Here is a 25,104-nt window from a genome sequence, read left to right on the forward strand (position 1 = left end):
TGTTTGATATACAGTAGGCTTGGATGGGAATTCTGATAACTTTTCACCGGCGAACACAGGTCGAACACAGGTCGAACCCAGAAAAGGGATTTTGACGAAGGAAAAATCTATTTCTGGGGGAAGACCTGTGTCGCCCGGTGAACCCATCCCTTCGATTTAACTTCCCCACCCTTAACCAATCCAAGCCAAGGTGTCTAATCCAGGAATGCAGATGGCGCTCGAGTCGGGCAGAAGTAGCGGAAGCGAGAGGGAAGGGATGGCCTTTGGGACGGCTCTCTTCATGAGAAGGATTTTGGAAAGGAATCCTCTAATTGGCAGAAGACCTGTGAATAGTGGCTTCCACTTGCCTTGTACTTTATACCTGACACTCTTTGGGTGCTCGCGCGAGGGTAGTAATCTCACCATACCATGCTAGCTTTTTTCTTTGGTATATTTAGAATCTATTTATACTTAGAAAAGTGAGCTACAGGAACTTTTCACCGGGCGACACAGGTCTTCCCCCAGAAATAGATTTTTCCTTCGTCAAAATCCCTTTTTCAATTACGGCTTTTGTTTTTTATTGTTCTTTATTTTTTATTCTTTATCAGTATCAGAATCAGGAGTGCAACAAAAAATCTACACATTTCTTGAAGATTGCAAAGCTATTTTTAATATAGTGGAATTTAAAAGACAAATAGGTAAAAATCATATTTTGGTTTGTGTTGTCACATTGCTCAATGAGGATGACGCTACCTCTTTCTCTAGAAACCTTGCTTGGAAGAGAGTGGACTGCATCAGGAGATTGTGAACAGTGTTAGGCATGTAGGGGAGACCACTGATAGACCTCTTTGCCACAAGATTCAGCAGGAAGCTAGGAGTCTATTTTTCAGTAGTCCCAGACACATTCACAAATCACAATAGTGGAAGATGATCTGCAACATCCATGGGACAAACTGGACGTGTATGTGTTTATTCCATTTTGCCTGATTTGCCATGTCCTGAACAGAGTGAAGGTCCCATAATCTCAATATGACTCTGGTAGCGCTCCTTTATGACCCCAAGCAGAATGGTTTCCAGATCTGCTGTCGCTACTTTCAGAGGTACCAAGAGAGATACCTCCCTGGCACAATCTACTTTGTCAATCTCATGTGGAGAGATATCACCAGTTGATAGTCCCTATTTCTTCGCAGATAGAGACTATCGAGTATCTCCTGCGAGCAAGAGGCTTTTCTTGAAGAGTAGTGTCTCAGATGCCAGGTTATCTCAGAAAGTCCTCCACGTCTGTGTATCAGAGAAAGTGGTCTGTGTACTGTGATTGGTATAGACAGGGTACCTCTCTTGGAACCTCTGCATATTCAACAGATAGCAGATTTCCTGGTTTGTCTCAGAACAGAAAAAAACACTTTCATTCTGCTATGGCGTTAATTTTACATATGAAATGTGGATATAATTACATCTTTGGAGGTATCTATGCTAATCAAGAGCTTTGAGTAGTCCTGTTCCCTTAGTTAATGTCTCCCAATTGGGATTTGACTCTTGTACTGAATAGCTGTACTCTAGCCTTAGCCTAAGCAAAAAGGATTTGCAAATTGCATCGTTTCTTTTACGATGTCTAACATATTAGGGGTTATAAATCAAAAGCTTTCAAATTTGGCATGGAATTCGTTGTCAAGACACAAAATCCCTCAAATCATGATGATTAGATTAGTCTCCTTTTCTATACCTTCTTTGGGAGACTGTTGACGATGACCCTGATGAAATGTTGCTATGTCCTGTTAGAACACTTGCTTATCTAAAAAGATTCATCATCTCAGACCAAGATGTAGAAGACTGTTACCACAGGCTGTGTCAGGAGAGAAAGTGTCCAAGAATCCAATTCTCATTCTGGATATGAGAAACGATCACGAATGCTTATTTTCATCACCAGTTGCTTCAGCCAATATAGGGCACCAGTTGATTCAGCCAATATAGGGCATGCAAAAGTGCCTGACCTCAGAGGGCCGAGTTCTTCTTTAGCACTCAAGAAAAATTTATCTGTTAATAGAATATTGAATGCTGGTCTATGGGATCGCCAAACTATGTTCACTTCTACCTGAAGGATATTGCCCATAGGTCCTTGGATACTTTTTCCTTGGGTCTGGTGGTGGCTACTCAACAGGTTGTGTAGCTCATCCAGTGCCCCTGGCAGGACAGTCTGTATCAAACCTAAGATGGTGATGTGAAAGTGAAATGAATGAGATAACTGATCTCTTCTTTTCTTCGCTCTGTCTTCTTTTCATACAGCGGTATGAAGAACCATCATGAGCTGGAATGGACATGATACAGGTCAGTGCAGTGGCCATGCTGTTAGGCTAATCATTAATGAATGAAGTTACCTTTCATTAGCACTAAATTCCTCTCTTCAGCAAGGAAAGAGAGGAATGATAATAAACTTGCATAATGGCTACATTAGTTTGTTATTTGAATAGATGGCTTTTCATCTTCCACTTATGCGATGAACAATGGCATTGTATGAAAATCCAGAACTTTGGGTCTAAGATATACACATATCTAAGGTTCAGAGGTGTAGGTCTTCTTTCTTAGATTTCCCTTAAACAAGAAGAATGACCCGGTGTGCCAAACCTCCAGTTGGTTAATGATACTTCCCACCAACAGTAAGTCTACCCTAATGTTAAGACCCCAGGGCTGTTCCATGTATGAACAAATGACAATTTTTAAAAATAATTTGCATTTAAGGCCTGCCTCTAACCACCCATCTGACAGTTTAACCAATCTTGAAAGAATAACAGACATCACGCTGCCCACCTTGGGTCGGTGGCTGTTCCACCTAATAGTGACAGAGGACAGATGCCACCAGCTCCTTGCATATAGGACAATTCTATTGAATTTTTTACAGGTTTCCAGCTGGTGCTAGACGATTTGTCATATTGTTAAGACTGCAGGTTTGTTAGTTATGAAAAAGACAAATTATCTTATTAATAATTTGTCATTTTCGCAGGTAAAGCAGATATTTTTAGTATGTACGTATAGTAATTGGAGATTCAAGGACACTTGTGAAATATTTAAATGTGAAGAATGTCCTCAATAAATTACCACCCTACTTTTGTATAGTATTTGACAAAAACGCAGTTTTTCCAGTTTATATGTCACAATTGGGGAATTAATCAGTGATATAGAACTAGTGTCAGAAGAAAAACAAGAGCTTCAAATCCCTCCCTAGTAGCCAAGAAACTGCTAAAAGACTTAAAACTTTGGGTTTATTATTTGTAACGTGCCTACCTCCACTGGGTTTGGCAGTCACCAGTTATCAAGGGGGGTTCCGCTCTGACAGCTTCATGATAAGCGAAAAATTGCAAATACTGAAAATAAGACAGTTTTCGGTGCATATCATCGCCAATAACTGGTTTTGTTCATATACAAAACAAACCTTTGGTCTTAACATTAGGTAAAGTTAAAAAAAAAAAAAAATTGTGTACACAAGGAGCTATTGGCATCTGTGCTTGATCACGAGCTCCCTTGGCATCTGTATTTGATCTCGAGCTATTTGGGAGCTCCCACATTCCCTTCGGCATGTCGTGAATGCAATAGTTACTACTTTCTTACTGCCTTCAAGAGAGGATGAGCTTTACTCTCTCCTTTTTAAAGCCAGTTTAGTTTGCCTGCTTTTTATTTGTGTGTGTGTTTTCCTTTGGATTATGAAAGTATCGGGACATTATGGATCCTTTTAGCTCCCTGGCAAAGGTTTCTTCGGGATCTCACAAGAAACGTAGGAAAAACCTTGGTATTATTGGATTGCCTTGTTCAAGATTCTTAACACAGGTGTTCACAAATCCACATCCAATGTGTAGTAGGTGCAGAGAAAATGTATGTACAATTATCAATCCTTGTTCTGTATGTCATATTTGGTCGGTGAAACAATGAGAAAGGTCAGTACAGGAAGAGGGAGATAAGCCATCGACGTCATCTTTGGTTGGCAAATCGCCTTCATCTTCTTTTGTTCTGTCTCATGATGATGATGATCCATATGTTTCTCTGTTTATGCTAGATGCTTCCCATACCCCATTGGGTTCATCCAGCGATTCATTTTTGGATGCATCAGAAGCAGTTTTGGGCAGTTTTTTGCCTAGTTATGCTCATTCTTTCCCTGCAGGAAAGAGGGGGGTTGGGAAAGCATCGCCATCTTTTTCTTGTTTCTGCTTCGGATGCACAGAGGATGGATGGTATGTGGGCGGCTCTAGGCCTATCAGGGGTACCAACCTTGGATGGCTTGTTGGCTCACTACATGACATCGCGCTTTCCTCCAGGGCCTCCCTCTATAGGTGTCCCTTTTCCCCTTGATCTCCACTGTATGCAGTCAAACGCCACGACATCTGTAGCGATGCATATGGTACCAACTCCACAGCATTTTGGGTTTCATTTTGCCATTAATGGTGCCTCTGTTGGGTATGTATTGGTGCTGATAACTGGAAATTGGTACATTTTGGAGATAGACAAGTGCCATAAAACAGAGGCCACCAATAACCTGGGACTGCCTTTTGTACTTGCCGACCTCAAATTGTGGGTCATATTCTCCAAATTTTTCATCCATCTACACTTGCCTGATCCAAGAAATTTTGTGTAATACTCAAACTTTTACTTTTTAAAATTTTTATAATTATGGTAACATAGTTGCTACTGCACCTTCCACCATTTTAGTTACAATATGGAGAAAAATTGTAAGTTGTAATCTGTTTTACATTATTGCCCATTTAATTACACCAAATTGTAATACAGCCATCGAAATTATCCTACAAAACTAATTTATGTATTTACAATATGGAGAAAATATGGAGAAAAATTTGAAGTTGTAAGCTGCTTCATAGTACTGTTGCCCATTTAATTAAACCAAATTGTAATACAGCCATATACTTCATCTTAAAAACACTAATTTATGTCTTTCTCTACAATTTTTTTTTCAGTTTCAAGTTCTTTTAGCTTGGGGTATCTTAAAGCAACAAAGTACACACAAGGCAGTCCCCGGTTATCGGCGATCCAGTTTTACGACGCTTGTCTAGCACCATAAAATCGGCGATTTATGGTGCTCTAATGGGCTGAGTTCCGGTTATTGTGGCACCATAATATACCTCGCAGACGCCTTAAGGGTGCTTAGAGTGCTGATAAGTGGTTATTGGCGCCATAAATCGCTTAGTTTCGGTTAATGGCTGGTTTTGCTTATTGGCACACTCCCGGGAATGGAACCCCCACCGATAACTGGGGGACTGCCTGTATTCTGTTTATGAGATTGAGTGTTTGTGTGTACTTGGCCTGCCACCATTAACCCAAAACCAAACTACAGAAGGATACTACATTTAAGCAGGTTGGAAAGGAATGCGCAACAGACTCTGGTTTATTTATTGTCGATATAGCAAAATATAAAATATAGGCACTTTCTATTCATTATGGCAAACGTCATTGACTACTATTGTATAAAACATTGTACTACCCAGCATAACCTACAACCTGTTGCGTCATCAGTTAAAACTAATTCCAGGCAGCAAAATCACATTGGACAAAATCGTCATTTAACTGCTAGTCTGCTTTTTTTTTTTCTTTCGTGAGTATTCAAGTAGGAAGCATCAAGTCTTTGAAGTTGTAAAATGTTTTTCTTTTAAAAGAATTCATCAGAAAATGTAGTTTGACCTACACAGAAATATATTTAAAAAATATTACCCTTTTCTTGGTATCAAGAGTTTTACTCATTAGTGCAGGACTAATTCCCCAAAACTCAAATAATTCCAAAAAAAATTGGTAAACACGTAAATATTTAAAAAAAAATTTAACTTGACCTTAAAGCACGTCCTTAGAACAGGAATTTTAGGCTGGCTAAACTGCAGTATAATTAAGACTAGTTTACAACAAATACCATTTTCCACTGCTACCAAGTTCAGAGTAATTTTCCTCTTAACGCTCTTGGAGATGGTCCAGAAGTAACTGAACTGCAAACTAGTATTCTGGTGAAAAATAAAAATAAGATATGCTCCATTACATATACTAAATTTGGGACAGCACAGTTTAGTTAAATCTATGAAAGATGTACTTGTTTTAGTACAACTCAAGAGGAAAATAACAAATTACATTAAGGTATAGTTAAAAAGTCAGTCAAGAAACTGGATAGCAGTATTTGGGGAAGTAAATGTGCAATGTTTTAAGTATACAGGAGCTAATTTTTATACTAATGGTCTTCTGCTGACTAAGACTAAAAAAATTGACAATTAGTTAACCACTAGTGTATTGGATAGTTTTTCAACCATAAAGATCTACACTTCCTCACAGCCCATATTATGAAAATGACTTGTACACACTGTACAGCATATGATCAACCAATATATTAGTATACTGCTACTATTGAGCAAGTACTATGTACTGAAACTACTTGGCAGGATTATGCACCAGATGTTATTTTACAATCCATATACAATACTGAAATTATTAACTCATCATTGCTCTTTCTCTCCTCTCAAGTATCTCAGAATCAATTTACTGAGCTGTGATCTAAGGCCCAGTGATGATCCCTGCTGCAACAGACATGTAGCATGCTGCTGTTCACTCAGATGTTTGATAATGTTTGTGCAATCTACATCTTGGTATTCCAGCTTGAGACTTGGTTCAGCAGCCCTTAAGACGTGTAGATTCGATACTCGCAAAAAAAGTCCATATATGTTGAAGTCATACTCCTCAGGGCGGTCCAGCTTCAGGTCTCCCTCTACTCGAATATGTGGAATGGTTTCTGCTGCAGCACTTCTTGCTGAAAAGTAAGATGGTTATCAAGACTTGGTACACAAAAGTTTTCTGTAAAACATAAAAAGCTCAAGTTAAATATTAAGATTATTTATTCTCAATAAAATGATTGAAATGGCATTTTTGTGTAAACTGCAAGCAAATCCTGAAGTAACTTAAATAAGTATTTTAATCACTAAACTTCTCTGTGAAGCATAAAAAGCTTATTAGATAAGAAGGTGAAATTTTATGTGCTGTCTCTGGATCGTCACCATGTTAGTTTTCATGATTTAAAGACAATATTGCGATAATCTCAAAAAGCCACTCTTTTCCTGGGACTACTGCAGCATTCTGTGGCCAAGTAGGAATCACAAGCTCCAGACAGCACAAATGTCTCAAGCATGAAAACATTCCAGGTTCATCCAAAAAAAAAAAAAAAACTGCCAAAAAAAGGGTGGAAAGGAGCTTCCCCCCCAAACCAATCTGTAGACTGGGTACAAGATACACAAGCTGCACGAACCCTACACCAAGCAGGTCACAGAAACTGCCTGCAACCCCAAGGAGTCACAGGAAGAAGAGTCACTCTAACTAACCTGTCTACAGAATTCATCCAACCATGGATGGACCACAACAGCAAAATATCCCACTGCCAGTGGTAAAACCAGATCCGGAGACAGGGTACACACCAAACAAAAAACACCCTCACTGAGGGGGTCACACAAACCCCTCCCAATGCACCTCTTAAGAGTTGCGATGAGAGGAGGGACAACTTGGGCACCAGGCTAACAAGCCAAACAACCTCAACTCATTGCAAACCCTAAGCAAGCTGGGACCCTGGTGGAAACCCTACTTTGGGAAAGCTGATTACCACCAGTGACCATGTGTCCCGCCCTCCCTCAAAAGGGGATAGCTCTAGGAAGAAGCCTATCAAGACTTCTATCGTGAGACAGGAAATGACAACAAAGTGAACTTCCTGACAGACTGATTCTTATGGTCCAAGTCTTTGAGAGGCGAACGAGAAACACGTCTGCCGCTCCTCAGACTCGCAAGTCTACCATGGCCATGAACATTTACACAGGGCAAGAATGAACATTTACACATAGGGCAAGAATGAACATTTACACATAGGGCAAGAGACATAGCCGTATATAGAAGTTACTGAATCAGTCCTCTAACCCTCACGAACATAGAAGTGTAAGGGGGAGACACGGCCGTGTAGAGAAGACAGCGATGCACTCCTCTCACTCGCAAAAGACGACATTATAAAGTCTGTAATTCTCCATTTGACTTGAGGGCGAGGAAGAAGCAGGAGATTGGGGGGGAGAGCTTCTTCCCTCTATTATGTCTTGCTAGAAGGGGAAGAATCACTCCTTCTACGACTCTTCTTGCCAGAGAGAGCAGACGAGAGAGAGAGATGAAGTCAGGCAAATAAGATGACGTTACAACACAGGAAGAAAGAGATGCCACCACAGATGACGTCATAGGCTGAGAGGGATGAGAGTGACGTCATGACATTTTGAATGGCAGCACTGGTCAATGGCCTCACTTGCGGAGCAATAAGGGGTGACCCAGTAAGTGTCAACGTTGATACAGGCATCCCGCTTGGCAGCAGCACACGAGAGCCTAAGTAATGTAGTCCTGGAGGTGGGGGGGACTCTCAATGGGCCCAGCAGGTGGGTACGAGCCACCATGAAATGCGAGAGAAGGCCATCCAATGAGGGGGAACTCTGTAGGCCTAGAGATGCCCAAACAGCCGCCATCTGGTTTGATTCGGAACCTGAAATACGTAAAGGAAACAAAAGGTGTAGTCTCTCCCTTTCAGGAAGAACATAGATCCAGTGGGAGAGGGGGCTACATTAAACAAAGTTTCATCCTGTGCACCTCCCAATACTTCCAATGATGAATTGATGGAAGAAAAGGAAGGAGACAACGGTACAACCAAAACGGTGGGGACGCTCCTGGAAGAGGGCGATGCCTTAACGTCCAAACACGGAGGCGAAAAACCCTCCCAAGAAGGACAAGTAGAAACTACGATGCTCCTTCTTGTAAAACGACTTAGGCCAGGAACGACATTTCAGGCAAGGATTAGTAATGGTACAAAAACTAGATCAGCACCTACTGCATGTCATATGGGGATCTATAATAATAGCAGCCAAAAACCTGGAACACGGAAAACCCCTAATGCCCGGACACAAGCGTTGACGAGGCCTTGAAGAATTGGAGGACTCCATAACAACAACAAAGCACACACACAAACACTGAAATAAAAAGAAATCTTGGGCAAACAAAGCAACTGGCTTGGAAGGAGAGCAAGAGTAACTACTCTCCAAGGTGGTCAAAGAAAGACTAGCACGTCACAAAGTTCTATGCCTGGTCAGTGACCAGCTTCCACCTCGTATACGCATCAGTTGCCAGACGCCACAGATTCCTTGCTTTATAGTCTTTGATTGTTTTTAACCAGCTTCCAGTGGGTGCAAGAAGATTATCCTATTAAAGGTAGATGACAATAGAAGATGAAGAAAAGTGCTAGTCCTACTCACTTCGCACCACAAGACTGGTCTAGTCAAGAACAGTAGACTAAGCCACACCCATCAAAGGAAGCTCACCAGGAAGGGCTATTACAACCAGAAATAGATTACAGATATTTCTAATTTTTTCTGTATTTGAAATAATGTTACTTAATACAGATAAGGGAAAAATTCTCTATACTTTACAGGATTTGAATACAAACATGGACTGTAATCACTAACGCACACTTTGATATCCAAAAGGAATAAGTGCCTCTTGGAGACGCTAATGGTATTCTACACCTGCTACCTTTGTTCATTAAAAAAAAATCCATAGCACATTTGAGTTATGGGGGACAACATAAATCCAGACACTCAATTAGTGCCTCATATGGAAGTCTTTTTATAGTCTTGTTTCATTCTTTCTGTCCTCTCACCAACATAGGCTTATAGGTAGATGCAATGTGAGAAACTAGCTCTAAATTGATTAAAATCAGTTTTAGGTAGATGTGGCAATACAAGTAGCTAGCTCTCAATTGGCTTAAATCAATGTTTCTGATATTGTAGGTTTACTGTGATAAGGATGCAAACAATTTCTTCAGTATAGTACATCTGAATGCATATATATACTAATAAACATGGATCCAAAACATGCCGATTTATTTTGTTAATAGAAGATCATCAGCACACAATAGACGAGCTTGTATCAAATAATCTACATCGATCAAACACAAACAAACAAGGGGCTTTCAATAATTATGGCAACCACCTCAATATTGGTTGGAGGTAGCGTTTATCTCCCGGGATCCCGGCCATTTTCCAAGGGTTAAACAATTCCAGGATTTTTCTCATTGTCCCAGGATTTTCCGGGACAAACTATTGTTAATTGAAAGAGAGAGAGAGAGAGTGTGTGTGTGTGTTAGACTCTCTCTCTCTCTCTCTCTCTCTTTAACTGCAAAAAAGACATTCATTTTATTTTTGTAATCAGAAAAACATATAACTGAATGTACTCAAAATTTGTTTTAATTTCCATTAACATTTCAGTAAGTAGTAATAAAAGAAAATACCAATAAGCATATACATAATATTGTACGGTGTTATGCTGAAGTTGTACATATATTTTACGGACAATTAAGGACTGATTCATGAATGAGCCACCTTTAAGTAAAGCACTCTGACTATAAACATCAGCATTTATGAAGAACTCTTTATATTATACTGTACATTGTGAGCTACTTTCATTAATATTATGTATTTACAATAACATATTATAATTAATTATTAAATGACAAACTGTCACTCCAACTGAAAAGTCAACAGACAACAAACCCTAAGGCTTTGTGGGGTGAACAGCTAGTTAAGAAAAAATTGAGGAGAGAAAGACAGTAAAGTGCACATGAGGGTACTCTCGTGCAGATAACTCAAGTAAAAGGGTAATGGAATACCATAGTAGAGTGGCTATGGCACTACCCTATACTTGAAAACAATGGTTATATGGTTAAAAGCCAGAGTAGCATTAACAAAAATGAGTCACAGAGACAATTCATAAAAAAAGAGACATCCCAAGAGATGCTGGGATTAGATGAAATTTTATCCCGGAATCCCGGGACAAAGACATCCTCCCAAAATGAGAAACCCTAGTTGGAGGTCATGAATTTTTGTGCATGGCACTGGAATTGCTGTTTCCTTTTCAGAATACTTTACTTATATAATTTTTTTGGTACTTAAATCATTATAACACTCGGTGATTGAGCAATCTCAGAAGTATTTTGCTATATGTATAACTTACTAAGCAAAAGTCTGAAATTTCATCAAATTTATATCATCCTTAGTGGGTTGATGACATATGTATGGCATAAAAGGTTAGCCTAGTCTTATATTTTTAATGTTAAGGCATGGGATTGATACGTAAGTTAGAATAAATAAAGGTTACACTAAGAAAGTAATTTTGACTGTTGTAAAATGAAAGTGTTCTTAACCCTCTTACTCCGAAGCGGTAAAAAAAAAATTCTCCCCCATGTGCTGGAGGTGTTTCAGAGTGAGCGCGGAAGCGGAAAAAATATTTTTTTCAAAAAATCACAGTGCGCTTAGTTTTCAAGATTAAGAGTTCATTTTTGGCTCCTTTTTTTTGTCATTGCCTGAAGTTTAGTATGCAACCATCAGGAATGAAAAAAATTATCATTATCATATATAAATAATGCGATATATGATAGCGCAAAAACAAAATTTCATATATAATTGTATTCAAATCGCGCTGTGCGCAAAACGGTTAAAGGTAACAAGTTACTTTTTTTTCGTTGTAATGTACACTAAATTGCGATCATTTTGGTATATAACACATTGTAAAATGATAAAAGCAACACAGAGAAAATATTATCACAAAATAATGCATGAATTCGTAATGCGCAGACGTAAACAAATATTTTTTTCAAAAATTCACCATAAATCTAAATATTGTCCTAGAGACTTCCAATTTCTTTCAAAATGAAGACAAATGATTGGATATTACTATACTGTAAGAGTATTAGCTTACAATTGCAGTTTTTGACCATATCTGACGAGTTAAAGTTGACCAAATGTCGAATTTTTTATATATATATTTTTTATATGCAATTATTTCAGAAATAAGAAAAGCTACAACCTTCAAATATTTTTCGTTTTATTCTACATGAAATTGCGCACATTTTCATATATAAAACTCTATGAAATGCCTAATATGAAACGGAGCAAATATTCCAAGAATGGGACGTACGCATTTCGGAGATTTGTGGCGGAGAATCCGTGCGCGGAGGGAAGGAAAGATTTTTTTTTAAATTCACCATAAATCTAAATATTTTGCTAGAGACTTCGAATTTGTTTCAAGATGAAGATAAATGACTGAATATTACTAGACTGTAAGAGTTTTAGCTTACAATTGCGTTTTTCGACCATTTCGGTAGAGTCAAAGTTGACCGAACGTGGTTTTTTTTCTATTTATTGTGATTTATATGCAAATATTTCAAAAATGAGAAAAGCTACAACCTTCAATTATTTTTTGTTGTATTCTACATAAAATTGCGCACATTTTCATATATAAAACTTTATGTAACGGCTAATTTAAAATGGTGCAAACATTACCACAATCGCACGTATGATTTTTTCGGAAGAGTTACAGCGCGGACGTAAAGAAAATGTTATTTTTTTCATAAATTCACCATAAATCAAAATATTGTGCTAGAGACTTCCAATTTGTTGCAAAATGAAAGTAAATGCTTGAATATTACTAGAATATAAGCGTTTTAGCTTACAATTGCGTTTTTCGACCATTTCGATAGAGTCAAAGTTGACCGAAGGTTGAAATTTTGGCAATTATCATTATTTATATGAAAATATTTCAAAACTGATAAAAGCTACAACCATGGGTTGTTTTTAGTTGTATTGTGCATGAAATTGCGCACATTTCCATATATAAAACTTTATATAACGGCTGATTTTAAAATTGTGCAAACATTACCACAATCGCATGTGTAATAGTGTGGCACAGTGTCGTTATTACAAAAGACAATAACTTAATAATACTTAAGAAAAAGGCACGAAACGGATAATAAGAGAAGAAAAAGATTTTCACAAGGAAAAGGGAATACGATAATGATTTTTCTTAGCGGAAGGGATTTGTTTACTCCAAACATTAGGCTTTTAGCCATTAGACATCTGGTTTTCATCTCCCCCAAAAAGCCTCTGTCCCGTTGACCCACCGCGATTAGTGACCAGCGATATCGCCCAGGCATCTTCGAGAAATTGGAAACTACTCTCATTAGCGCCTATGACTAATCGGCGTTCCTTTCGTGAACAGGTCAGAGAGAGCCATCTGGCATACGTTAAAAGGGAATTCTATGACCCGTTGTTAGAAAGAGGGAAGTACCAAATTCTTAAAAGCTCCACCCTCCCAAAGGTAGGCCTCTAGTATCGACGAATCAAAAGCCATGAGTGTTGGTCATAAGACAGCCCAAAAGGGGTATCAACGAATGACCTATGAGGTTACCAAGGCATACGCCCCTAAGAAGCCAGGACATGAAGAAGGAGGCGTATACAAATTCAAAGCCTACGAATTACTGTAGAAGACCTGACAGGAAGGCGGTCTCGTATGAAGTTAGTAGCCACTAAGAGACAAAAAGTCTTTCAGAAAATGCCACACCCAGTCAGAATCCAAAAATCCAAAGGCGGGGCTAAGGAGATTTCAACTGAACAAAAAAGGCGAGACAGAGAGAGAGCAGGGGAAAAAGGGAAAAAGGGAGCAGAGAAAAAAGGGGAACAGAGAAGCCCAAGAGAGAGAACAACCGTGGGGAGCCTGAGGGGAGAACTGCAGTGGCATGGCCGTGAAACAGAGAAACGACAGAAGAATCCCCAGAAGAAGAACAGTTGCAAAAGTGTGGTGTGCGAAGCAATCAAAGACAGTGAAAGTGACAATCAATACTTAGTAAAAATTCCCCGTCGTGCCTATAGACTCGTAATTGCAACAAGTGCCAATTAAGTTTTATCAGTCCAAAAGCCCAGTAACTCAGAAGGTGGAAAAAAACACTTGTAAGAACCCCTAACGAAGAATAAAACGTAATTTGTATGAATATATCAATTTCATTTCTCATCTAAAAGTAGAACCCTTCCTTTTAACGAATTCCAGATTAAGAACATTGAGCAAGACAAGAAGAATTTATATAAGCCTAATTCCCCAAAGTACAGCCTCCACGGCACACGTTACCTTAGATCTGTGCAAAGAAAGTAAGTACCGTCACACATGTATGATTTTTTTCGGAAGAGTTACTGCGCGGATGAAGGAAAAAGTTTTTTCCTAAATTCACCATAAATCGAAATATTGTGCTAGAGACTTCCAATTAGTTGCAAAATTAAGGTAAATGATTAAATATTATTAAAATATAAGAGTTTTAGCTTACAATTGCATTTTTTTTACCATTTCGGTAGAGTCTAAGTTGACCGAAGGTTGAAATTTTGGCAATTATCGTTATTTATATGAAAATATCTCAAAACTGATAAAGCATACAATCATGAATATTTTATTGTTGTATTCTACATAAAAATGCGCACATTTTCATATATAATACTTCGTGTAACGGCTAATTTACAATGGTACAAAAATTATGTCAAAGTGACGAAATAATTTCAGAGATGTGTCACAGATACTTTTTAGTGCGGGAAGAAAGGAAAGAAATTCGCGCTTGCACGCCTGCGTAACGATTGTAAAACAAAACACCTTGATCCGTGAACTCCCAGCATCCCCCAAGGTGCGTGATTCAAAACAAGTTTTAGGCTGGTAGGCCTATAAGTATTTTTCCGCGAATTTAAAAAAAAAAAAAAAAACTTTTGTAAGTCGACGTAAAATACGTCCAGTCGGCACACGGGAGACAAAAAATGTCGACGTAAAATACGTCCAGTCGGCGTAAGAGGGTTAATAGAAGGCCAGTAAAATCAAATATCTGACGAACAGACCTGTAGTTCACTTGCCAATGTTTCATGTTCTAGAGGTCAACATCAATAGAGGTTATTTCTTTAACTCACTGATGTGGATATAACACCAGAGTTATTTTTTTCATTCATGCAATGAAATTGTATATAGAATAAAATCTGAATAAGGAAATCTTGTAATCTGAAAAGTTTATGGGCACAGGTCTAATGTGTATCCTGGGTTATAACAGTGAGATCTGAAAGCCCATCATTTGTTTGAGTTTGATCTGAGTAGACAGTTTTTTTACACTGTCTAGAAACGGTTTAACATTTATCACAATAAGCCAACAATACTGGAAACATTGATTGTCAGCCAATCACAAGGTACACATGCACATGTGCCACAACCTCACTCATGGGTGGGTAGGTGGACACGAAATTAAACTGACAATAGTAAGGTACATATTCCTCCTTATACTCAAAAGTTATAATGATTCAGTTACCAAGCATCATTAAAAACATTATGTATAAACAAATGACGGCTATACTTTACACTGCCTTACACCCACTGTATGCCTGGCATTTTATAACCATTAAAACAGATACCTGGACCTTATCAGTAAGCTTCAAATTTTCTATACAAAAAAGGAAAGCAGTCGTGTTTATTATTCAAATTATATCTATAACTGACATCTTCATTAAACTTGCAAGAGAAACCATTTGATATCCGTTAGCCATAAAAAAAATTCTTAAGCCTAATCTTTGATATGCACAAACTGAAAAGTGTATACTGTACATACACAAGCCAAAAGTGAAAAATGCACATAACACGATACACAATTTACTATGTAAATTGAAGAGCTGAACAATGTTCACATTACTGTACAAAGCACCGTTTTTAAATCTTAGCTATTTTAAATTACAAAAGATTTTAAATTACAAAAGTTAATTTTATGGCTGAGCCTCACATACATCTTTAAAAAGCTTTGCTCCAATTTATATTGGTCTTAGAATCTGCAGTGAAGTCTTAAAGTCCTTTCTAATTTAGTTTGTGCAACTTGTTGCGACTGGTTAACCAACCCCATTCTCAACTAAGTACATGCACACACACTCTCTCTCTCTCTCTCTCTCTCTCTCTCTCTCTCTCTCTCTCTCTCCATCTCTCTCTTCTCCTCCTCTTCTCATCTCTCGTCTCTCTCTCTCTCTCTCTCTCTCTCTCTCTCTCCTGGATTATCCATACTATCTCCAAATCTCCATTAAGCATAATGTTTAATGTTAAATGATAAAAGTAGCCAAATTTCTTTACTAAATTATGCTTCCATTTTCAGAGGAGAACTATTGATGTGCTCTGCAGTCAAGATTATTTTCACCGAACTTTTCAAGTTTTCAGCAATCAAGATTATTAAAAACGTAAAACAGAAATTTGTAGTTTTCAGTAATTTGTGGAGTGCTTTTTAGCACCTTCAAAACTATTTTAAAAATCTTTTTATTTGGTTTCCATTGTACAAATTATAATAAAAACTGGTTTCCATCGTACAAATGATAAAAGACTGGTATAAATGTTCAAAATCATTGGCTCCTTCCACAAGTCAACATGGAGGAAAATGAAGATGTAGAGACAGCTACAACTGCTTTAACCAGATTAATTAACTATTCCCAGCAATTTTTTTTTTGGGGAGGGGTAAACTTTAAGTCTTATGGAGTTATGAATATGACAACAAATGAAGATATTTTATGCAGGATTATAAGTCCCCACTATGGTTGTCCTCTGGGTATCCGCCATCCAAAACAACAAACTTGACCTACTGCAGAGCATAGAGTTGTCCATACAAGGTAGAAACCCTTGGTTTTAACAATAGGATATTCTTGTGCCACCTGGAAACCGGTTAAAAACAACCAAAGATTGTAAAGCAAGGAATCTGTGGCATATGGCAACTCATGCATATACGAGGTGGAAGTTGGTCATCATCTCATCGACCACGCATAGAACAGTGACTGCCTTGGTGAGTAGTTGCTTGTATTCTCTTTCCCAAGCTGGTTGCTTTGCTTGCCCATGATTTCTTTGTTTCAGTGTGTTTGTGTATGTACCTTGTTGATTATCATGGAGGCTTCCAATTCTTCTAGGCCTCGTCAATGCATGTGCCTGTATGAGAGAGAGAGAGAGAGAGAGTAATTGGTGGTTGGATGGTTAACGATTGGATTGGCTGTTGGTGAGTTCTGGGTTGTCTGCTGGTGCTGTTGGAGATCAGAGTTCTGTGTTTTGAGTGAGTCTTTTTAGTGAGTCTTTAGTCAGAAGCTGTGAGAGACAGTAGTGTTGGCAGCACTCTAGTGAAGGCATTGGAATTCATCCTGCGACAGCTGCAGGATGATTGTGGTATTGAGTTGTGTGATTGGTGGAGAAAGTGAGGATGGAAGGGTTAAAGGAGATAGAGAGGCTGAAGGAGGAGCTGAGGTTGGTGAGGGAAGCTAAGGAAAGATTGGAAGTGGAGAATGAGAGGTTGAGGGTAGAGTGTGAGGAGCTTTAGAGCGAATTGGAGGAAATGAGAGCAATGCTAAGGAGTGCGAAAGTGGAAATGAAAGAAGAGGTGAAAGCAGCGGAAGAGAGAATGGTTGAGAAAATGGACAAAAAAATTCGGGGTAATGATGAATACAGTGCAAGAGATGATGCACAAAATGATAAAGGGATTCATGGAAGAGGGAGCTGTAGGAAGTAGGCCTCCTGGGTCTTGTGACGGGCCAGGAGTGGTAAAGAAAGTGAAAGAGCGAGTGGATGAGAGTATGACTGACGAAGGTGATTTGGTTGTGTTAGGTAAGGGAAAGAAGGGGAACACACAGGATAAGGATAAACCTGAGGACAAGAATAAGAAGGGGGCTGAGGAAAAGAAGACGACTAAGGGAAAGAAGGTTAGTAAGGGTGACGGACAGGATGAGACTAGGACTGAATACATTGGGGAAAGGGCTGAGAGTGATTTAGATAGTGGCGAGTGGAAACAGGTTGGTAGAAAGAAAGGTAAGAAGAGCGCAGTCAGGAGTATGGATGTGAGTATGGAAGTTGACTCGCTGTATTCGGAAGAGGGAAAGAGGGGTCAGAATGGAAGTAGCAAAAGTGAGAGTGAGAGTGAGCAGGAAGTACGAGAGGCTTTGTATATGAGAGAGGTACCCCGATGTGCACAATACGAGGAATATGGTAGCATTAGATATAGGAGAAAGCAAGATTTTGAAAAGGCAAGAATGAATGTTGGTGAGTCATTGTCGATGTATGTGTGCAGGAAACTTAGCCAGGAAAAAGTTTGGGGACGAAGGGATAAATAAATGTAAGGAGTTAGTCCGAAAGTTGTTGGCCAGAGTGTGTATATGAGTTTATAAATCTGAAACATAAGGAGAAAATGCGATGGACAAATGAAAGGTTGACGTGGAACGACACTTTAGAAATAGTAGAAGATTACAAGTTAGATAGGTGTATGAGAGTAGGAGTGTTAGTGTTAGGACTGAAGTAGCTGAGGTTGTACCAGAGTTTAAAAGCTATAGGGAGGCAGTTTTGGAAGGGCCGAGGCGAATGGCAGAGCGAGTGGTAGATAGGAGTGTTAGGGCAAGTAACGTGAGTGTAGTTAGCCCTAAAAGAGATAGGAGTGCGAGTGTTGGAAGAGTGGGGTCAGTTTAGTTGTGAGAGAGAGCAGTAGTGTTATAGATGTGGTAAGCCAAGACACAGGAAGAATGAATGTCGGTGGGCGTTAGGAGCGTGCTTCGGGTGTGGGCAAACAGGGCATTTAGTGAGCGAGTGTAAGATAGGGATATTAAATGTTATGTCTGTGGACAGGCAGGGCACATAGCTAGTGAATGTCGGGGTACCCGTATGAACGTGGTTTGCGGCAACTGCGGGAAGAACAGGCATTATGCTAGGATGTGTAAAGAACAGCGTGCGAAGTGTGTTGAATGTGGAATGGAAGGTCACGTGGCGAGTGTGTGTAGGCGAAAGACGATGAGTCAGGCAGGGAATTCGGGAAACTAGATGTTGAGGGGATTCAGTTGGGTGGGTCCTCTAGTATGCGACAGTATGTTTGGGAGTGTGTGATGGGTGAGTGGTTGAGGGTGAATAAATGTGAGCCGAGTGTCAGTGAGTAGATGGGTCTGGAAGATTGGCAGTTGGTGTTGTTGAGTATGGAAGAAAGCAGAAGAAGGTAAGGAAAGGGAACAAAAGAGAGAAACGTGAGCTGCATGATAGAGGGGTTAGTGTTAGGGTAAAAATAGTGGATAAGGCATGTAATACGGATGACTTTGAGGGGAAGAATGATACATATAGCATGTGTGGGTTTGAATCGTCAGGGTTTAGAGAAGTTTCACCAGGAAAGGAATCAGGTGGTAAGGATGTAGTTGGCAGTATGAATGAGTCTCTTCAGGAGTTTGGCAAGAGTGTAAATGAGGTAAGTGATTTGTTGGCAGAGTTACGAGAGATATTCGGACAAAGGTTAGAAGGGGTAGATGAGATACTGAATGGGATTTGGGAGGATGGTAGTGAGGGAGATGGTAATGGTAGTCTGACTGGAAGTGGTCTGGGAAAAGTTGATGGCGGTGTAACTGAGTGTGTGCATGAGGGCCCTCAAACATGATCCAGGGGACCTGCGTCCGAGCATCCGTGGGTGTTGCGGAAGGCTGTTTAGTGTGGGTGTTGTGAGTGTAAGATGTGTCAAATGTAACGGGGGAGGAAATATGGAGGAGTTATGGAGTTCCATTTAACAACGTCTGTCTGTGAGAGAGAGTAATTGGTGGTTGGATGGTTAACGATTGGATTGGCTGTTGGCGAGTTCTGGGTTGTCTGCTGGTGCTGTTGGAGATCAGAGTTCTGTGTTTTGAGTGAGTCTTTTTATTGAGTCTTTAGGCAGAAGCTGTGAGAGACAGTAGTGTTGGCAGCAGTCTAGTGAAGGCATTGGAATTCGTTTGAGTTGTTTTGTTGATTTGGTTTTAGTTATTGTTGAGTCTGGTGTTGTTGCTTAGAGTTGTTGTGCCTGTACTATTGTGATTTTTTGTGTTGTTTGTGCAGTGGTCTTTTGTGGTCTTGTTGAGTTTTTGTTGTTATATGTGAGGCTGTGGTCCTTGGTTGTTTGCTGTGTTGTTGGGTTGTGTTTCTTGGTTGTTTGCTGTGTTGTTGGGTTGTGTTTCTTGGTTGTTTGCTGTGTTGTTGAGTTGTGGTTGTTCCTTGGTTGTTGTTGTTGGGTTGTAGTCCTTGGGTGTTGTGTTGTTGAGTTGTGGTCCTTGGTTGTTGTTGGGTTGTGGTTCTTGGTTTTTGTGTTGTTGTTGTTGATATCTCAGTGACCTTGACCAGCGGACAGCACAGCACAGCCTGAGTATCTGGAGTTGGTAAGTACATGTGTTTTGTGTGTGTAGGTATAGGTCAATTGTCCTGCTTGTATGCTGTAGTGTAAAGAAGAAAGTGGATTGATTAGGTTTATGTAGGGGGGGATTTGCCACTTGTTTAAAAAAAAAAAAAAAAAAAAAAAAGCTTGTGATCCCGTCACACTTGGGCATTCAGGGATTTCCGTGCTCCAGGTTTTTGGCTGCTACCATTACAGATCCCCAGACGACATGCATTAGGTGCTGATCGAATTTTTGTACCATTACTAATCCTTGCCTGGAATGTCGTTCCTGGCCTGTGTTGCAGTGGAGGGCGTTCTACAAGAAGAGGGAGCATCGAACAGTATCCACTTGTCTTTCTTGGGAGGGTTTTTTGCCTCCTCATTTGGATGGTTCAGCATCCCCTTCTGCCAGAAGCGTTCCCTCTGCATTGGTTGTACCGCCGTCTCCTTCCTCTTCTGCCATTGAATCGTCGTTAGAAGTACCAGGACTTGCACAAGATGACATTATAATTACTGTAGCCCTCTCTCCCGCAGGATATAATGTCCTTCCCGAGAGGAAGGAGGCTATGCCTTCTGCTTCCTTTATTTCAGATCCCGAATCAAACAAGATGGTCACTGTTTGGGCATCTAGGCCTACGGGGTGTCCCCTCTTTGGATGGCCTACTCTTCCATTTCTTGGCTGTTTGTACCTCCCCAGCTGGCCCCCTTGACAGTACTCCCACCTCCAGGCCTACAATACTTTGGCTTTCGTGTGCTGCCTCCTAGTGGGATGCCTCGTCAACGTCGACACTTACTGGGTTGCCCTTTATTGCTCTGCCAGTGAGGCCATCAACCAGCTCTGCCATTCGAGATGTTGTGACATCACTCTTAGCATCCTCTCAGCCTATGACATCAGCTGCGTTGGCGTCTCTACCTCCCGTTGTTGTGACATCATCTCCATCTTCACTTATGATGACATCACAACCTCTTGCTGAGCCATCGGAGACGCTGTTTCAAGCTATGGTCGAGAGGCTGGACTCTGTTTTTTGGGAGAGGTATTCTGCTCTCTCTGCAAGAAGAGTCATAGAAGGAGTGATTCTTCTTCTCCTTCTAGCAAGAGATGCTGTAGGAGTAAGCTCTCTCCTCCATCTCCTTCTCCCCCTCCTTGCCCTCGAGTCAAACATTGGAGAATTATGGACTTTGTGGTGTCGTCTTCTTTGAGAAGAGTGCTTCGTTGACTTCTCTACACGGCTGTGTCTCCCCTTACACATACATGTACGTGACCATGGAAGTGTTAGCCCTCCATCTCAACCATCTCCGTCTACTGTACCTGTTCCAGTTTGTCATAAAGATGATAAGGCTTAAACTAAGAAGTTGAGGGTGCATGCTACAACAGTGTCTCCTGCATCTTCCAAAGATTCTTCTCTCTGCAAACGTGTTGTGGTTGACGGTGAGAACGTGAGGCAACTGTGGTCCATGGACATGTTTCTTGTTCACCTTCAAAAGATTGGGACCTTAGGAATCAGTCTCCTTTCAGGAAGTTCGCTTCAGCATTGTTCCCTGTTTCAAGACTGTACTGGTGTGTTCTAGCACGGCCATGTACTTGTATGTGATTCGTCCCGCGAACGTGTACGTGGTTCGTTGCACGTACACAGTTTGGCTGGAGACCATGTACGGGTTTCTTAGCATGGCCATGTTCCAAAGCCCTCTCTTTCAGGATCTTTGGTAGTTAGGGGACCCCACTCCAACTAGTGGGAGGCATATGCCCAGCTTCCTAGGGAAGCCTCTCCAGTGCCGTTAGGGAAGGATGAGGATTCTTCCAAGCTACCTTCTATGCATCATCAGTCTCCTTTACGAGAACCAGAGGAGGGAGAGAGCCAGGAGTTTCTGTCTTCTTTCTCAGAGGTTACTGATCTCATTTGTGAGTTCAATAATCCTGGATGTAGAATGCAGACTCGGTCTTCTATGATTCCTATGGGTATAAAGGCCTTGCTAGGTCCAAGGCAAGATATTAAGGCTTCGTTTGAGCTTTTTTTGTCGGGGCATGCTCAGTCTATCTTGCAGCATGTTAACGCTGAGGTTTCAGACCAAGATGGCTCTCTGCGCTCCAATAGGTCCTCGAAGTTCTTTCCTCCTCCTCTCGTGCGGCACAGGAAGTATTATTCCACCAATATGGTTCAGCTGATGCCCCGTCACCTTAATTTAAGACGTGATCCGTCTTGAGCCTGGTTTAACCCTGGATCAGGTTAGGTCTGAAGGTCCATCACTTTCTTTGCATGAGGCCTTGGCTATGAGGGCTACTGCTTCTACCATCTTCTAGACTGTGTTCTGGTTGGACTTGTGGTCCACTGTGATAGCCAGGATAGCGTCGGATCAAGCTGAGGGAGGTTCTGTATGTTCTTCCTTCTTTGTCAAGCTATTGCAGTCTGGGGCTAAGGCCATTTTGTATCAAGGCCATCTTAGTGCGACTTTTTGGGCCAACCTCCTCCTGGCTAGGAGGGACACAGCCTTGTTGAAGGTGGCGGGGTCCGTAGATTTGGAGTCCTTGTTGGTACCAAAGATAGGCTAGTACATCAGGCAGTATCTACATCGGAGGCTCATTCTCCTCCTCCTCCTCCTCCCTCTCCGCAACAGCAGACAAGATGGTCTCCTCCTGTCAAGTACACCAGGCGTTCGACTTCTGTGGGAGCCTCTCAATCTGCTTCTCTGTCAAAGTCAAGACAGCAACAGCATCCCTTTCAATCTCGCCCTTATAAGGCTGGGAGGGGCTCTAGAGGAAGGGGCAGAGGGGGTTGCTGGTAAAGCGGGCGCCTCTCCCTCTCCATTGCCGCAGGTAGGGGGATGCCTGGCAGGCCATTGGGCCAAATGGCATTGCATGGAGAGGAGAAGTGGGTAGTAGATGTCCTTCGGGTGGGGTATCTACTACCCTTTGACTTCTCTCCCCCCCTCTCTCGGACAGACTCCCAACCTGACCTGTGCTCACGGCTCTCTGAAGTACTTGTCTCTTCGGGAGGAAGTGTTGAAGATGCTAGACAAGGGTGCAGAGGAAGAAGTGCATCATCCTTCATCGGGGTTTTACAGTCAGATTTTCCTGGTTCAGAAGGCTACAGGCGACTGGAGACTAGTGATCGTCCTTTCCACACTGAATCACTTTGTAAGGAAGACAAGGTTCAGGAAGAAGACGCCCCAGACAGTTTTGGCAGCGATAAGAGACAACAACTTCTTGCTGTCAAGAGACTTGAAGGATGCTTACTTTCTGATTCCAATCCACCATTTGTCCAGGAAGTTCCTTTGCTTCAGTTTGGGAGACCAAGTCTTCCAGTTCAAGGTCCTTTGCTAAGGATAGACTATGGCCCCTCAGGTGTTTGCAAGGGTCTTTGCCCTAGTCTCGACATGGGCTCATGCTCAAGGGATTCGACTGTTGATTGATTGACTATGAAATTTAGGCCATATGGACCAAGCTCTGGAAGGGATTCGACATTTGAGACACTTTGACGACTGGCTGGTCTTGGCAAGCTCCAGGGAGAAACTACTTCAAGACAGGGGTCACCTTCTTCAGTTTTGTTGGGAGCTAGGCATAGTAGTAAACCTGGAGAAGTCCAATCTGGTTCCCAGCCAGAGAACTCTCTATCTGGGCATGGATATAAATACAGCAGCATCGAGGGTTTTTCCATCATACCAGAGGTTGGAGAAGTTCAGGTCGGTGTCATGCTCTTTCCTGTCACAGTCCAAACAGCCAGCTCACCAGTGGCAGGTCCTACTAGGGATTTTGTCTTCTCTGAAGAAGCTGGTCCCTCACGGTCGCCTTCACCTTTGCTCTCTACAGTGGAGACAAGTACTTCTGGTCTCTGGCAGGAGATTCCCCTCTGCAGAGAGTTCCTCTGTCAGAAGAGGTGAGGAAATACCTACGTTGGTGGTTAAATGACCAGAATCTCATGGTGGGAGTCCTTCTGTATTCATCCCCTCCAGACTTTCTTCTGTTTTTGGATGCCTCCATCGATGGTTGGGGTGCTCACCTGGAAGATCTTGCCTCAGGTATTTGGAGTGTGGAGGACAAGCTGCTTCATATCAACATTTTCGAATTGAAAGCAGGTTTCCTAGGCCTGTGGGAGTTCTGGGAGAGGTTATAGGGTCATTCCATCGTCCTGACATCAGACAACAAATGTGGTTGCTTATTTGAACAAATAGGGGGTCTTGTCAACTTCACTCGATGACAGTCGAGCTGCACCTTTGGGCAATCGACAACTTGGTGGAGCTCTTCGCCAGGTACATTCTAGACAAGAGGAATGTGGTGGTCAACAAGCCGAGTCGTTGGGACCAAATCCTGGGCACAGAGTGGTCTCTGCATCAGGACTTGGCAGACAGTCTTTTTCACATGTGAGGAAGGCCTATGCTAGACCTCTTCACCACTCACTTCAACAGGAAACTGGAGGTTTATTGTTATGTGGTCCCGGATCCTCTTGCTCTAGCAGAGGACGCCTTGCAACACCCTTGGGACAATCTCAAGGTGTACACCTTCCCTCCGTTTTGCCTGATCCATCGAGCTCTCGAAATCTCAGGATGACCTTGGTGGCACCTCTGTGGCCTCAAGTGGAGTGGTTCCTGTACCTTCCGTCTTCTGTCAGAGGCTCCAAGAGAATTTCTCCATGGTGCCAGCTCCTTTGCCAACTATCAAGTATCTCCTCCAAGTGAGAGGTTTTTCTAGAAAGGCTGCAGGCCAAATGTCCAGCCATCTCAGGAAACCTTTGTCAGCAGTTTACCAAGGAAAATGGACAGTCTACTGTGATTGGTGTCGTCGACAGGGTTTCTCTCCACTAAAGAGCCTCAGTTCAGCAGATAAAAGATTTTCTGATCTTCAGGGCTGAGAAAGTTCTTTCTGTTTCAGCTATCAAGAGGCTACAGAGCAGCCTTGGATTTGGTTTTGTGCTTGAAAGGCGTGGACATCTCTTCATCCTGGGAAATCTTGTTGTTCAGGAGTTTCGAACAGTCCCATTCTCCAAGAGGACTAAAGCCTCCTGCGTGGGACCTTTCTCTAGTCCTACATTGGTCATGAGACAGGGATCTAACTCGAAAGATGATTTTCCTGTTGGGGAGCT

At 41.3% G+C, this 25,104-nt stretch overlaps 1 protein-coding gene across 9 annotated transcripts in view; it reads right to left on the reverse strand.

The window, feature by feature from the left end:
- Positions 1-5,356: 5,356 nt before the first annotated feature.
- LOC135226962 (chondroitin sulfate glucuronyltransferase-like) overlaps positions 5,357-25,104 on the reverse strand; it is a 148,680-nt gene continuing 128,932 nt past the window's right edge. For all 9 annotated transcript variants that reach the window (XM_064266658.1, XM_064266650.1, XM_064266654.1 and 6 more), the window contains one exon: positions 5,357-6,763. In XM_064266658.1, the coding sequence (XP_064122728.1) occupies positions 6,456-6,763 (308 nt within the window). In that variant the 3' untranslated portion in view covers positions 5,357-6,455. The remainder of the gene's footprint in view (positions 6,764-25,104) is intronic.

The sequence above is a fragment of the Macrobrachium nipponense genome, chromosome 15 (assembly GCF_015104395.2).
Source record: "Macrobrachium nipponense isolate FS-2020 chromosome 15, ASM1510439v2, whole genome shotgun sequence".
In the NCBI taxonomy this organism is placed as follows: Eukaryota; Metazoa; Arthropoda; class Malacostraca; order Decapoda; family Palaemonidae; genus Macrobrachium; species Macrobrachium nipponense.